The 16,984-nt window shown below is 43.1% G+C and overlaps 1 protein-coding gene across 1 annotated transcript; it reads left to right on the top strand.

The window, feature by feature from the left end:
- Window positions 1–8,510: 8,510 nt before the first annotated feature.
- On the top strand, window positions 8,511–16,369 carry LOC123732454 (uncharacterized). The gene is made up of 2 exons (XM_045711599.2): window positions 8,511–9,059; window positions 12,859–16,369. Exons 1-2 carry the CDS (start codon window positions 8,729–8,731, stop codon window positions 13,710–13,712), a joined length of 1,185 nt encoding a protein of 394 aa, XP_045567555.2. The 5' UTR covers window positions 8,511–8,728; the 3' UTR covers window positions 13,713–16,369.
- Window positions 16,370–16,984: the final 615 nt, after the last annotated feature.

Raw genomic sequence — 16,984 nt, 5'->3', positions numbered from 1 at the left:
CAGGGAAGTCCTCCAGGAGCTGGTGGCTGCAGGGAAGTCCTCCAGGAGCTGGTGGCTGCAGGGAAGTCCTCCAGGAGCTGGAGGCTGCAGGGAAGTCCTCCAGGAGCTGGAGGCTGCAGGGAAGTCCTCCAGGAGCTGATGGCTGCAGGGAAGTCCTTATCTACATTGAAAGTATACATGGCAGCCATCTCTTTGGGTCATGACCAGATTACAGCTGCGTCACATCCTCTAGAATCGCTATTAGTAACGGTCGTCGTAGTGAATGGACCAAGGCGCAGCAGTTACGTGAATGCTCATGTTAATTTTACAAAATCCGTTATGGGATGCTTATTATGGGGAGCGTGTGGTGAAGAGAGCGCCGGTGTATGCGGAAGTGCGCACGATCTCGCCCATGTGCACGCACAGTCCGGTGCGAGTGATCCCAGCCCCTCGCAAGTGCTGTGCTATAGTGGGCATCCAACCTGGTAGGAGGATGCCTGCGCAGCGCATCTGGCCACCAGTGCGCCTCCTAGGCCCAGGCTATCCTACGCCTGCTCTACGCACGGCATCCATCAGGCCTCTGCACAGCCCAGTTCGCCCTGTGCCAGCACTCCGCTCGTACAGGGCTACTATGACCATCCAGCCCGGACGGGTTGTGCAGGAGGTGCGCTCCAGACCTCCAGTGCTTACCCATGGTCCAGTGTATCCTGTTCCCGCTCCACGCACTAGCCCTGAGGTGCGTGTTTCCAGTCTGGCACATCTAAAGCCAGCACCACGCACCAGGCTTCCAGTGCGTCAGCCCAGTCCAACTTGTCCTGTTCCTGCTCCTCGCACTAGCCTTGGGGTGCGTGTCTCCAGTCTGGTATCTCCACTACCAGCCCCATGCATCAGGCTTTCAGTGCGCAGTCCCCGTCCAGAGCTTCCGACGACAGTACCCCGTCCAGAACTTCCAGAGCTTCCGACGACAGTGCCCCGTCCAGTGTGTCCGGCGACAGTGCCCCGTCTAGAGATGGCCCAAAGTCCGGAACCAAGAGAGACGGCCCACAGTCCGGAACCGAGTGAGACGGCCCACAGTCCGGAACCGAGTCAGACGGCCCACAGTCCGGAACCGAGTCAGACGGCCCACAGTCCGAAACCGAGTGAGACGGCCCACAGTCCGGAACCGAGTGAGACGGCCTACAGTCCGAAACCGACGCAGCGAGAGTCGCCCTACAGTCCGGAACCGACGCAGCGAGAGTCACCCGACAGTCCAGAATCGGCGCATCCAGAGTCGCCCTTCAGCCCGAGGTCTCCAGCGATGCGCATCAGCCTGAGGTCTCCAGCAACGCACATCAGCCCGAGGTCTTCAGCGATGCGCCATAGCACAGAGACTTCGGGAGGGGTAACATTAAATATGTATTCAGCGGGGGTGGACAGGTTAGGTGGGGGACTTAGGCCAGAGCCTGAGCCACCTCCACAGTAGGAGGATTGGGGACGGGGGGTGTAGCACGGGAACCGTCGGTGACGGCAGCCACCCTCCCTTCCCTCCCTTTATTTGGGGGGTTTATTTTGTGTTAATTTTTTTTGTGTGAGGTGCATCCGGGGTCCGCACCTTTGGGGGGGGGGGGGGGGGGTACTGTCACGTTCTGACCAGTAAGGGGTTATCTGTTATTGTAGTTTGGTCAGGACGTGGCAGGGGGGTATTTGTTTTATGTGGTTAGGCGTGTGTGTTTTTGTAGAGGGGTGTTTGATTTATGTATTCCGGGGTTTTGGTCTATGTTCTAGTCTAGTCTTTTAGGTTCTATGTTTAGTTTATTGATTTGGCCTTCAATTGGAGGCAACTGTTCCTCATTGCCTCTGATTGAAGGTCCTATATAGAAGAGGTGTGTTTTGTTTGGGTTTTATGGGAAGTTGTTCTTTGCATAGCTGTGTGTTGCCTGCAAGACTGTTTGTCGTCCGTTCATTGTTTTTGTGTTTTATTTTGTAAAATAAACATGAGCATTCACGTACCTGCTGCGCCTTGGTCCATTCACTACGACGACCGTTACAAATAGTGATTCTAGAGGATGTGACGCAGCAGTAATCTGGTCATGACCAGTAGAGATGGCTGCCATGTATACTTTCAATGTAGATAAGGACTTCCCTGCAGCCATCAGCTCCTGGAGGACTTTCCTGCAGCAAAAGAAAATTAAACTCCTGGATGGTTTGTCCTCGGGGTTTCACCTGCCAAATAAGTCATGTTATACTCACAGACATAATTTTAACAGTTTGAGAAACTTTAGAGTGTTTTCTATCTATATCTACCAATTATATGCATATCTTAGCTTCTGGGCCTGAGAAACAGGCAGTTTACTTTGGGCACGCTTTTCATCCGGATGTGGAAATACTGCCCCCTATCCCAATGAAGTTACACTGAAGTGATAGATGTGCAGAAGATGAATGTGCAAGTAGAGATACTGGGGTACAAAGGAGCAAAAAAAGAAAATAACAATATGAGGATGAGGTGTGCTATTTACAGATGGGCTGTGTACAGGTGCAATGATCGGTAAGCTGTCACAAACTTGTCACAAATCGTTGTGACAGGAGGTCCGTTTCGATGAGGGAGTTCCCATGGTTGGGAGGTTGTTCGCTGTACAAGGTCTGAAAACAAGTGATGCTGTGGCCAACGTGGAGCAACAAGTAGAACTGATGCTCTCTCTCTCTGTCTCTAGCGTGATCTTCCTAAAGTCCTGAGTGGATCAACGGAATTGGTGGAAACGCCTACAGCAGCCTCCCGTTGGGCCATCTGAGTGATAGGGCATCGACCCCCCGATGTGGGCCTGCTGGACCCTTTATGGAGAACCACATACGAAAATTGGTTGAGTCTCGCGATGCAAACAGATCGACGATGGCCGTTCCGAATCACGCCCAGATCATCTCCACTACCGTGGGCTGTATCCTCCAGTCTGAAGGAAGAGGGCCTCCTCTGGAGAGAAGATCTGCTGCCTGATTCTTCAACCCCGGCAGGTATATTGCTCTGAGGGATGTAAGGTGTCTGTTTGCCCAAAGCAGTAGCTCCCATTCTACCTGATGCAATGGCCATTGAGAGAGCCGTGTCATCAGTCCGCCCTGGCAGTTGTTGTGTTCAACCACGTTTGTGTCGTCTGTCCGTGTCATGTTGTCCTCTCAGCACTGAGAGGAATATGAGATGTTGTCCTCTCAGCACTGGGAGGAATATGAGATGTTGTCCTCTCAGCACTGGGAGGAATATGAGATGTTGTCCTCTCAGCACTGGGAGGAATATGAGATGTTGTCCTCTCACCACTGGGAAGAAGTGCTGGAGTGCAAGATGAACCGGCCTTGAAGCTCCAGTAAGTTTTTTATTTATTTTTATTTATTGAATATTCGAAACATACAATATACTTGCAGTGAAGCCGCTCAATAACGACATCATACCAGTCATCCAACAGATTCCCATTCAGAGCGTCAAACAGAAGCATCCAGGGTCAATGCCCTGCTCAAGGGCATGTTGACCGATCTACCACCAGGCCAAAAAACGTGAACCCGAACCCTCCAAGATCCCCCCACAGTTCCCCAATAGCTGTCCCTCAACCATTCGAGACCACTCCCACAGTCCCCCCCCAGGAAGAGAAAAAAATACAGTTAATTCCATTCCCCACCCCCAAGAACCCCCCAATGCACCAACAACCAAGAGAATGAACTAATGAGATAAAAGGAAAAGACAGAAGAAAACAGCAAACAACAATGCAAATAAAAAATCTAACAAAAGAATAAATTTAAACAAAGGACATCAAGGACAACTGAAATCATAACAGCAATGCCAACTGTATATGTTTGTGTGCCTGTCTGGCACAATTACATGTATGTGTGTGTTCTTGTATGTGTTTGTTTGAATGAGAGTTTGTGTATATGCATGTTGTGGCAAACCTCTTCAAAGTTAGGAGCATTTGTCACAAATTAAGTGGGAAACTGTCACCAAAGTCAGCCCAGAATGAAAGTTCTTTCGAACATGACAGTACCTGTGTGTTTGTTTCGCTGTCCTGGTCCACCCAGGCCGCAGGTAAGGTCAAGGATAGCAGGGTTCGGTACACAAATCTGGTTCTCGGTAGGTCCAGGTCTAAACGCCAACAGGTAAGTCCAAAACAGTCCAGCTCGTACACGGTAAATCCAGCCAATGTAGATTGTCTCTTTCTCTATGGTTCATAGATCCTTCCCGCCCTCTCTCTCTCTTCCTGGTTTTTCTTGACCTTTTATCTGTGGGTCGGCTCCACCTTCTGAGGGTTCCCCTTGCCTCTGGGAATTGTAGTTTTGGCAGTCGGCCATTTTGTGATCTGTAGTTCTGATCGGGGTGGCCATTTTAGTGATCGGGCAGAGCCGTTTATTAGTTCTGCCCTCACATATCTGCCATTTATCACTCGACCCCCTTCTTTGCCACAATGTGTACAAACACCTGCACGGCATCAGCCTCAGGCAAACCGGCATTAGTTGTAAAAACACTGCCACTTAGTGTCACTACCACATATCTACAACACATTAAGTGTGAGTCCTCAGGTCACTACTCTACTACCACATATCTACAACACATTAAGTGTGTGCCCTCAGGCCCCTACTCCAATACCACATATCTACAATTCTGTGTTCTGTTAGACAGGTAACTCTTTATCCACAATATAGCAGGTGGTGTAAAGCCATAACACTTACATTTCTCCAGCAGCAAACTATGATCGATAATGTCAAAAGCCACACTGAACAGCCTCCACAATCTTCTAGGACTCTTACTAGAACTGGCCGCCTGGCCAAACTGAGCAATCAGGGGAGAAGGGCATTGGTCAGGGAGGTGACCAAGATCCCAATGGGCACTCTGACAGCTCCAGAGTTCCTCTGTGGAGATGGAAGAACCTTCCAGAAGGACAACCATCTCCGCAGCACTCCACCAATCAGGCCTTTGTGATAGAGTGGCCAGACGGAAGCCACTCCTCAGTAAAAGGCACATGACAGCTCGTTTTGGAGTTTGCCAAAAGGCACCTAAAGGACTTTCAGACCATGAGAAACAAGATTCTCTGGTCTGATGAAACCAAGATTGAACTCTTTGGCCTGAATGTCAAGCGTTACATCTGGAGGAAACCTGGTATCATCCCTACGGTGAAGCATGGTGGTGGCAGCATCATGCTGTGGGGATGTTTTTCAGCAGCAGGGACTGGAAGACTAGTCAGGATCGAGGGAAAGATGAACAGAGCAAAGTACAGAGAGATCCTTGATGAAAACCTGCTCCAGAGCGCTCAGACTGGGTCGAAGGTTCACCTTCCAACAGGACAACAACCCTAAGCACACAGCCAAGACAAAGTAGGAGTGGCTTCAGGACAAGTCTCTGAATGTCCTTGAGTGGCCCAGCAAGACCCCAGACTTGAACACGATCTAACATCTCTGGAGAGACCTGAAAATATTTGTGCAGCAATGCTCCCCATCCAACCTGACAGAGCTTGAGAGGATCTGCAGAGAAGAATGGGAGAAACTGTGCCAAGCTTGTAGCGTTATACCCAAGAAAAATAGAGGATTTAATCGGTGCCAAAGGTGCTTCAACAAAGTAAAGGGTCTGAATACTTATGTAAATGTGATATTTCAGTTTTTTTTCATATACGTGTTGTAGATGTATATAATGAAAGTCCACTAATGGCATTCCACACTTTATTAATATTCAGACCAAAATATGTTTCATTAATCAATTCCTTTTAACAATCAGCACCTGTGTTTTCTCTGATATGGTGGAATAATGCTGATGGGAACATTCATGAGGTAGTGTTTTAATATTACTGATGGGAACATTCATGAGGTAGTGTTTTAGTAATACTGATGGGAACAGCCATGATGTAGTGAATGTTTTAATAATACTGATGGGAACATTCATGAGGTAGTGAGTGTTTTAATAATACTGATGGGAACATTCATGAGGTAGTGAGTGTTTTAATAATACTGATGGGAACATTCATGAGGTAGTGTTTTAGTAATACTGATGGGAACAGCCATGATGTAGTGAATGTTTTAATAATACTGATGGGAACATTCATGAGGTAGTGAGTGTTTTAATAATACTGATGGGAACATTCATGAGGTAGTGAGTGTTTTAATAATACTGATGGGAACATTCATGAGGTAGTGAGTGTTTTAATAATACTGATGGGAACATTCATGAGGTAGTGAGTGTTTTAATAATACTGATGGGAACATTCATGAGGTAGTGTTTTAGTAATACTGATGGGAACAGCCATGATGTAGTGAATGTTTTAATAATACTGATGGGAACAGCCATGAGGTAGTGAGTGTTTTAATAATACTGATGGGAACATTCATGAGGTAGTGAGTGTTTTAATAATACTGATGGGAACATTCATGAGGTAGTGAGTGTTTTAATAATACTGATGGGAACATTCATGAGGTAGTGAGTGTTTTAATAATACTGATGGGAACATTCATGATGTAGTGAATGTTTTAAAAATACTGATGGGAACATTCATGAGGTAGTGAGTGTTTTAATAATACTGATGGGAACATTCATGAGGTAGTGATGTTTTAATAATACTGATTTAGCTTGATGACTAGTACACAAATTAACTCAATGTAACACAGACAAAATTCAAGATGTTTCAAGGTTAGAATGAAGAAATGCACATTCTATTCATCTATTTAATCATTTACATTTAAAAAATATATCCAAAACATTTAATGAACATCAAAGGGTTTATACTTGTATCCAAAAACATTTTATTTTAATTACAATTTTATTTTAATCACAATCAACTCATTGCCCTTGTGGTTAGTGTCCTCCCTGAGATTGGAAGGTTGGTAGTTGGTTCCCCGCCTGAGTCATACCAAAGACTTTAAAAATGGGGACCAGGTGCGTCTGCTTGGCACTCAGCTTTAAGAAAATAGATTGGGGCTAAGCGTCCTGTCCACGGGGACTTGTACATTAAGCTGTCTTATGCTACAGAAAGGTTCACACCAGGCAAGGCCAAGGTAACTTACTTACTTTTATCCAGGCAAAGTTCATAAAGATGCACATTTTATAAATGTAAAAGAGGGCAAATCTTTTGAAAAACATTCTCTTATATAAACAAGAAATGTAAACACTATTTCAGTCAAAAACGTGTCAGAACACAGCCTCTCTATTTTCTCATGTGATTGCAGGTCCTCTGACTGGGAAAATGTCTCTCCACAATTAGAACAGTGGTATGTCTTCTCCTCCTGTGTATTTATATGTCTTTTTCATGGTCTTTCAGGTTCCATAAGAACCTAAAAGACTAGACTGGAACATAGAAAATACACTAACATAGACCAAAACCCCGGAATACATAAATCAAACACCCCTCTACATAAACACACACCCGAACCACATAAAACAAATACCCCCCTGCCACGTCCTGACCAAACTACAATAACAGATAACCCCTTACATGTCAGAACGTGACACTATTCATGAAAGGTACCCGCAGGCTACAGCCTACAGGCTACAGCCTTCAGGCTACAGCCTACAGGCTACAGCCTACAGGCTACAGCCTACAGCCTACAGGCTACAGCCTACAGCCTACAGCCTACAGGCTACAGCCTACAGGCTACAGCCTACAGGCTAGCTTTGCTAGGTCTTTCTTTGCTGCACCTCACCCTGTTACCAGACAGTAATCAAGACGGGACCGGACCACAGCCTGAACAACTAGTACAGTTGATTTTGTTGTGTCATAAACACAGGACATCTTTTTATAACAGACATACCCCCTCCCCATCTTCACAACAACTCTGTCAATATGACATCAACATGATAACTATTATGAGTCCTGTGGGAACAGGGTCCCAGGGACAGGTAGTTGACCTCATATTATGGATCATTTCAGAGACAGAAGTTGGGGTTGTCAATGTGAATGTGGTGGTTGAACTAATTTCTTTACAACAGAAATTATTATTCTGGGGTCCCCCTCACCATTTGCAGTGAGATTAGTATAACTTGCGTGCAGTGCCTATTTTGTATGCAGTCTGGTGATATGCTTTAAACTGATACTCATTACAAATCTGCACTAATCAATCAACACAAGCTTTCCTTTGGACATCTCCTAATAATATACAAAAACACCATATAGGTGCAGTGTAATGTGTTGTTGTACAGGGTCAGTCATAGTAGTATGATAGGTGCAGTGTAATGTGTTGTTGTACAGGGTCAGTCATAGTAGTATGATAGGTGCAGTGTAATGTGTTGTTTTACAGGGTCAGCCACAGTAGTACAGCGTCCCTGGAGCAAATTAGTGTTAAGTGCCTTGCTCAAGGACACATCAACAAATCTTTCAGATGTTTTCCTGTTCAGCTCTGGTATTGAAACCGCTCTAATCGTTAGGCTACTTGCCGCCCATTATTTTATTATTATGTGATGAAAGAAATGAAAAATATGAGCTTTTTTGTCTGGAAATAAAACAAACATTGATCTCAACTGCGTTTCCCACTCCAGTCAGCTGACGGCGATGTGTGCGTCTTTCAGGCGACGCTGCCTGTGTGACGTATAATCTAGTGGACGGGACGTTTCTTCAACAACAACAGCTAGTCAGACACCTCACTACCTTTATAGACAAAAATCGTTGTATAGTTGCATCTGTGTTTTAAAAATTCGTATGTCTAATAGCTAGCTAGTTTCCCCATTTCATTTCATATATACGTTGTTAGTTAGCTGGCTTGATAAATTAGCCTATTACTAGGCTAACGAACGCCAGCTAGCTAGCTAACATCTCCGACCATGAGCTCACTAAGCTACTCTCCTCCTGCTAAAGAAGAGGAGGCCTGCTGGACGGAGAAAGAAACTCTCGTTGAAGAGGAGGAGGAAGAGGAGGCTGTTACAATACAACAACAAGTAGAGGGTGAGGCTGTTACAGTGAAAGAAGAAGAGAAAGACGTTTCAGTGAAAGAAGAGGAAGACGCGTTCAGAGTGAAAGAGGAGGAGGATGTTACAGTTAAAGAAGAGGAGGAAGAGACTGCGGATGATGCAGTTTTTGGAGTGAAAGAGGAGGAGGGGGAGATGACTGTCACATTGAAAGAGGAGGAGGAGACAGGAGATCTGATTAAGACCAGTAAGTACTGTCTTAAAATGCGTGGTTTTAAAGCGAAGTTCGACTGAATGTTTATGCTTGAATATGTTGTTTAATGTAGGAATTGATAAAACTAAGATGTGTATACCACCAAAGAGCGGGTCACCAACAACACGTTAACAATGGATTTACACGCAAAATCCCATCTTTAATGTCTCACAGAATGGACTTGCTCTTATCATGACTCAAATTACGTTGCATTACACTGGAGCGCGATTCCATGCCAACGTGGGCCGATAATATTTTTCGTATCTCAGAATATATTGTTTTGGCAATTCTCTCATAGAAACCTCATTGGAGGAAGTATGTTCGATATGTTTTTTACATTTGTAACACAAACCATGTTTGAGAAAACCATGATAAAAGGGCATTTATAGGACCTTTTAGACCTGTACATGCCTCCTGTCAGACCCCGTGACCTCTAAACCTTACATGATACAGACATCATCTAGTCATTATACTGTCAGACCCCATGACCTCTGAACCCTACATGAAACAGACATCATCTAGTCATTATACTGTCAGACCCCATGACCTCTGAACCCTACATGATACAGACATCTAGTCATTATACTGTCAGACCCCGTGACCTCTGACCCCTACATGATACAGACATCTAGTCATTATACTGTCAGACCCCGTGACCTCTGACCCCTACATGATACAGACATCTAGTCATTATACTGTCAGACCCCGTGACCTCTGACCCCTACATGATACAGACATCTAGTCATTATACTGTCAGACCCCATGACATCTGACCCCTACATGATACAGACAACATCTAGTCATTATACTGTCAGACCCCATGACCTCTGACCCCTACATGATACAGCCATCTAGTCATTATACTGTCAGACCCCATGACCTCTGACCCCTACATGATACAGACAACATGTAGTCATTATACTGTCAGACCTATGATCTGTGAACATGATACAGACAACATCTAGTCATTATACTGTCAGACCCCATGACCTCTGACCCCTACATGATACAGACAACATCTAGTCATTATACTGTCAGACCCCATGACCTCTGACCCCTACATGATACAGACAACATCTAGTCATTATACTGTCAGACCCCATGACCTCTGACCCCTACATGATACAGACAACATCTAGTCATTATACTGTCAGACCCCATGACCTCTGACCCCTACATGATACAGACAACATTTAGTCATTATACTGTCAGACCTATGATCTGTGAACATGATACAGACATCATCTTGTTGTCATTATACTTCTTACATTGTGCTCTAATATATAGATTCTAGATTATCTTGGAGTCATTATGTTCCTTATAGTGTGCTCTAATATATAGAGTCTAGATTATCTTGGAGTCATTATGTTCCTTATAGTGTGCTCTAATATATAGAGTCTAGATTATCTTGGAGTCATTATGTTCCTTATAGTGTGCTCTAATATATAGAGTCTAGATTATCTTGGAGTCATTATGTTCCTTATAGTGTGCTCTAATATATAGAGTCTAGATTATCTTGGAGTCATTATGTTCCTTATGTTCCTTATAGTGTGCTCTAATATATAGAGTCTAGATTATGAGATGTATTTTTATATATTAATATCTCAAAAGTAGCCTTTCTGTTCCAGCTCATTTTTAGACATATCATTTGTAATGATATAGCCTACTCTTCAAACAATTCACACGGACTCTAGGTACTTTTTAATGATATGACCCGTTTTATAAGTAGAAATTGACAACTTTTATTTTTTGGCATCTTTTAATGAGGTCTCAGTTTAATACGTTCTGGTTGTAGCCTAGCCCTGTTGTAGATATAGAAGATGTAGCCTAGCCCTGTTGTAGATATAGAGGATGTAGCCTAGCCCTGTTGTAGATGTAGAGGATGTAGCCTAGCCCTGTTGTAGATGTAGAGGATGTAGCCTAGCCCTGTTGTAGATGTAGAGGATGTAGCCTAGCCCTGTTGTAGATGTAGAGGATGTAGCCTAGCCCTGTTGTAAATATAGAGGATGTAGCCTAGCCCTGTTGTAGATATAGAGGATGTAGCCTAGCCCTGTTGTAGATATAGAGGATAAATCCATTTCAATTCAATCACTTTTTTGACAGCATCCCTTTTGAGTGTCCATAGAGTATCCATAGAGTGTCCATAGATGTTTGCCCATGGAAGAAGTGGTCAGAAAGTGACTTTGTGGACCTGAATGGCAAAACATTCAGGAGATGTGGGGGCGGCAGGTAGCGGCAGGCAGCCTAGTGGTTAGAGCGTTGGACTCGTAACCAAAAGGTTGCAAGATCGAATCCCCGAGCTGACAAGGTGAAAATCTGTCGTTCTGCCCCTGAACAAGGTACTTAACCCACTGTTCCTAGGCCGGCATTAAAAATAAGAATTTGTTCTTAACTGACTTGCCTAGTTAAATAAAGGTTCAATTTTTAAAAACATTTTAAAGTTGACTCATTATGTATTCCCCACCATAACATGAGACATCCATGTTTTAGTCACTGGAATAGACAAACGGTTGAGTTTGGTATCATTTAAAAGCTTACAAAAAGGGTTTTTAAAACTGTTTTATAATCCCCCCCCGTCCAAAAAATAATTATTACATTTTTAACCTTTTTAATGTCAATTATCTAAAAACGTGCAAACTCCATGTTTGCACATGTTGTAGTTTAGACTCTACTTTACATCATCTGAGGTTTTTGGGTCTTGCCTGCCATCGGTTGAATACAGGGTGGGTGTCATTTCAATTATACACATAGAATTCATAGAATGGACCTGTCCTTTCAGACCAGTGGTAGAAAAAGTACCCAACTGTCATACTTGAGTAAAAGTAAAGATACCTTAATAGAAAATGACTCAAGTGAAAGTCACCGAGTAAAATACTACTTGAGTAAAAGTCTAAAAGTATTTGGTTTTAAATATACTAAAGTATCAAATGTAAATGTAATTCCTAAAATATACCTTTAAGTATAAAAAGTTAAAGTATAAATCATTTCACATTCCTTATATTAAGCATACCTGACCGCACAATTTTCTTGTTTTATTATTTTATGGATAGCCAGGGTCCACTCCAACACTCAGACGTAATTTACAAACAATGTATTTGTCAGATCAGATGCAGTAAGGATGATCAGGGATGTTTTCTTGATAAGTGTGTGAATTGGACCATTTTTCTGTCATGCTAACATTCAAAATGTAACGAGTACTTTTGGATGTCAAGGGAAAGTACTTAGGTAGTACTTAAAAGTATTTTTAGTTAAGTGCTTTGCACCTCTGCTTCAGACTACTGCAGTACATCATTGAAATTGTAATGACATTTACATTTTAACTTCTAATTACTACCACAAAGATGGCCGCCGGTCCGTCCAACCGTTGAATGTCAACATAAATGGTCCTCTCTATTCTGTTTATTTTTATGATTTCAACAGGTTTCTTATGGAGGATTGACTGTATAATTTAAAACAGCAGATATTCCCATTCAAGTCCAACATTCTCTGATGTGTGGACCTCCAACCATCTTTGCAGTTCGATTTGGAAGTCGAAATGTACATTTTATGACCATTTTAGTAAATTTTTCGACCAAAACATGACACCCATGAGAACAAGATTAGATTTGGGAGCTCTACATTATTTGTTTTTAAAATCTCACCAAGTTTACGTTTAATGATGTAATGTTGTGAAAACTGACCTTGGGTTATTGAGGGATGTAGTCTAGATTAAACCTCATAGGAAGACAGTTTTATCATGTGGAGGTTTCATTCAGGCCTCTGTTTAACAAAATAATCTGTTTGTCTTTGGCAGGAGAGAGACCAGACTCTCCCTCTGACAGCAGGAAGAGTCCTTCAGGGGAACCAGACCCAGAGACGCCCAAACCAGCCAAACGACATCACTGCTCCTACTGCGGAAAGAGTTTTACTAAGTTACGAAAACTAAAAGAGCATAAGAGGACACACACAGGAGAAAAGCCTTTCCAATGTTCCCAGTGTGGAAACAGTTTTAGTCAGTTAGGGAGCCTGAAAAGACATAAGAGAATACACTCTGGAGAGAAGCCTTATCACTGCTCCCACTGTGGAATGACTTTTATCTGTTTAGGGAGCCAGAAGTTACATGAGAGAATACACACAGGAGAAAAGCCCTACGACTGTTCCCACTGTGGAAAGAGTTTTAGGTGGTTAGAAGGCCTGAAAAGGCATGAGAGGACGCACACAGGAGAAAAGCCTTTCCAATGTTCCCAGTGTGGAAAAAGTTTTACTCAGTTAGGGAGCCTGAAAATACATAAGAGAATACACTCTGGAGAGAAGCCTTATCACTGCTCCCACTGTGGAATGACTTTTACCTGTTTAGGGAGCCAGAAGTCACATGAGAGAATACACACAGGAGAAAAGCCCTACGACTGTTCCCACTGTGGAAAGAGTTTTAGGTGGTTAGAAGGCCTGACAAAGCATGAGAGGACGCACACAGGAGAAAAGCCCTACCAATGCTCCCACTGTGGAAAGAGTTTTACTCAGTTAGGGAACCTGAAATCACATCAGAGGGTACATACACAGGAGGAGAAGACATACCACTGCTCTCATTGTGGAAAGACATTTTCCCAGTCAGAGGACCTGAAATCACATGAGAGAATAGAGAGGCTGTGTTCTGACTTATGTTTTTGACTGAGAATGTGTGTTTTTGTTCTTGCCAAATGAAATCATATTGTTTATATGAAATCATAAAAAAACATAGTTTTACTTTTGTGGATGTTTTTTCATCTGGAGACATGATCATGTCTAAAATCAGATAAAATATTTTAAAATATGTTTTTTTTTTCTTATTCGATTGATTGGATGCAAATGTCAACCCTATGATGTTGTTCATTATATTATTTGCAAAATGTAAATTATTATATAAGTAAGTAGCCTTGCACGAGCCCAGAACAGCTCTTAGAAACAGGAGCCTTGTCTTGTATGATCCAGAACAAATCAAATCAAAGTTTACCTTACTGTGAAATGCTTACTTACAGGCCCTAACCAACAGTGCGATTTTAAGTAAAAAATAGGTATTAGGTGAACAATAGATAAGTAAAGAAATAAAAACAACAGTAAAAAGACAGTGAAAAATAACAGTGGCGAGGCTATAACAGTAATGAGGCTACATACACACACCGGTTAGTCAGGCTGATTGAGGTAGTATGTACATGTAGATATGGTTAAAGTGACTATGCTTATATGATGAACAGAGAGTAGCAGTAGCGTAAAAGAGGGGTTGGTGGGTGGCGGGACACAATGCAGATAGTCCGGGTAGCCAATGTGCGGGGGCACCGGTTAGTCGGGCTAATTGAGGTAGTATGTACATGAACGTATAGTTAAAGTGACTATGCATATATGATAAACAGAGAGTAGCAGCAGCGTAAAAGAGGGGTTGGGGGGGGCGGGACAATGCAAATAGTCCAGGTAGCCATTTGATTACTTGTTCAGGAGTCTTATGGCTTGGGGGTAAAAACTTTTGAGAAGCCTTTTGGTCCTAGACTTGGCGCTCTGGTACCGCTTGCCATGCGGTAGTAGAGAGAACATTCTATGACTGGGGTGGCTGGGGTCTTTGACAATTTTTAGGGCCTTCCTGACACCACCTGGTGTAGAGGTCCTGGATGGCAGGCAGCTTAGCCCCAGTGATGTACTGGGCCGTATGCACTACCCTCTGTAGTACCTTGCGGTCAGAGGCTGAACAGCTCATAGTAACAGGAGCCTATCTCCTGTGTCTGTAGTGTGAGGCAGCTTGATGTACAAGTTCTTCCCTTGGACAGGACTCTAGTCTATTAAGTTGCCCTCCACCAACTGCTGTTTTCAGATCTCGCAATAGGTCACGGATGTGATTCAGATCTGGGGCCTCGTTTATACAAATCTGTGCGTAAAACCAAATGCGTGGGATAATTTCCACGCAAAGCGTGAGATTTATCGACATGAACGTTTGCTTGAGAGAGAGAGGGTAAATTAAACGCACAGCCGTTACCATGTGTAAGCACAGTGCCACGTGGTGGACTGAGGGAACTTCTTGTCAAGCGTAGAATGGGGAAATATCTGTTGAGAATGTCTGTCTGACATTGTGAGAATAATAATGAAAATATTTTTAGATGTGGCGGATGAATCAGAATTAGTAGGGTAACATAGTTAATTAAGATCTTTTATTTGTATAATATGCTTATGTGAGATACTTGTCATTAGAATTATCATGACCTTGGCCTGTGGGTAAGGTTTATGACCCCCCCATAAATACCTTTCTCCCTTCCCCTCTCTTTCCGACCATACTGAAGGACTGTTGAATAGCCTTTGTTGAATATAGAGAGTCTGGGAACATCAAACAAATGGGGAAAAGGAACCATATTTTGGTAATAAAACCAGCTGGAAATATGCTTTGGAACTTAATGAGTATGGATGTCAGTTCGGTTGTCATCTGAGACATTATGACTGATGACAGGACGACATAAACTGTACCTGGGAAAGTATACACCCTCTAGTTATCAGTGTCACATGGAATTGTTATGCAATTGAAATGTTTGATATTGAAATAGTTTATTAGGAGATTAAATGTAATTTTAGCTTCCAATTGAGAGAATTGGGTTTTCATAAGGAAAGTGCCCTGCTTGATCAGTGGCCCGCCCCTGTGAAGAGACAGGGGTTATAAACGATGAAACACACCCTCCTCCCCTCGCCACTATATAAGACAATGACACAATGTAACCAGTGGGTTCCACTACGTGAGGTCTGCAGCCTCTGCGTTACAAGGACACACATGTCAAGTACAGAACTAAGCCAACCTCGGCGTGAGCTTTGGTTGTGAATGGTATGAACTTTGAACTTATTCACTACTGAAGTGATACTTCCTAGCCGTTGAGTTAGCAGCGGCCGCTGTAGACGTGGGCTAGGAAAGGACGGACGACGGATCCAGTCTACCACAGACAAAGATACTACAACGTATCCACTTTAACACCATTGACATTCTTCTGAGGACAGGAAGATCGGTTGTCCAACCCGGCCAGCATCTACGACCAATCTACCGAAGCGCAGCTCAGAGTAAATATTTATTGCATTTTCCTTTTCCAAATGGGTGGTAATTTAGAATGCATAAAATTCTGTATTTACGATAGCATAGCTGTTTCTGTGTTCCTCAGTCTTCCCGCTCTTTCATTCAAGCCCAATCCCCTTTCTTTGTGTAACAAGCCGCCATGTCGGCTCCGTCCACCAGGGACGTTTTCTGTATGACATCATTTGTATTCTGTGTATATGTAATTCTGTGTGATTAGTTGGGTATTTAGTAAATAAATAATTAAACCCAATTTTGGATTGCTGATTCAACTTGTTAGCCAGGGTTCGTGAAGAAAACCAAGAATTTACAACTTTCATTATGAGACTGAAAATAAAATGAGGATTAATATTGACGGCTATCGATGTAAAATATTAAAGTCTTTAAGAGTTTATTCGTAAGATAACAGCTCTATAAACACTCTTCCGTGGTGTCCCGACTTTCTAGTTAATTACATTTACATGATTAGCGAGTCAGGTGATATTAATTACAGAGAAAGGATTTTATAGAATAGCATGTCATATCACTTAATCCGGCATAGCCAAAGACACAACAGAATGTATCCCTTTGGACTCTGGTGTTGGCAGTTGCACTTCTCCCTCAGCTGGGGCTCAGTCACCTGGGGCCCAGAGAGGGGAGAGGTCAGGCTTGTCTTTCATATGTCCCTGGTGCTATGCAGAATATCAGAAAGGGAAGAGGACAGAATGGAACATTGTCTTCATTTTTACATTTTAGTCATTTAGCAGACGCTCTTATCCAGAGTGACTTACAGTACTGAATGCTTACATTTCATACATTTTATCTCCGTACTGGTCCCCCGTGGGTATCGAACCCACAACCCTGGCGTTGCAAACACCATGCTCTACCA

Source organism: Salmo salar, chromosome 02 (genome assembly GCF_965601325.2).
Source record: "Salmo salar chromosome 02, fSalSal1, whole genome shotgun sequence".
NCBI classification, from domain to species: domain Eukaryota; kingdom Metazoa; phylum Chordata; class Actinopteri; order Salmoniformes; family Salmonidae; genus Salmo; species Salmo salar.
This window is presented reverse-complemented; position numbering and strand designations above follow the sequence as displayed.

What these genes read in the sequence shown, in the direction of transcription:
- LOC123732454 (XM_045711599.2), top strand. Translation starts at nt 8,729, where the DNA reads ATGAGCTCACTAAGCTACTCTCCTCCTGCTAAAGAAGAGGAGGCCTGC. An exon ending in AGGAGATCTGATTAAGACCA is followed by an intron (nt 9,060 to 12,858) that starts GTAAGTACTGTC and finishes TGTCTTTGGCAG; the next exon opens with GAGAGAGACCAGACTCTCCC.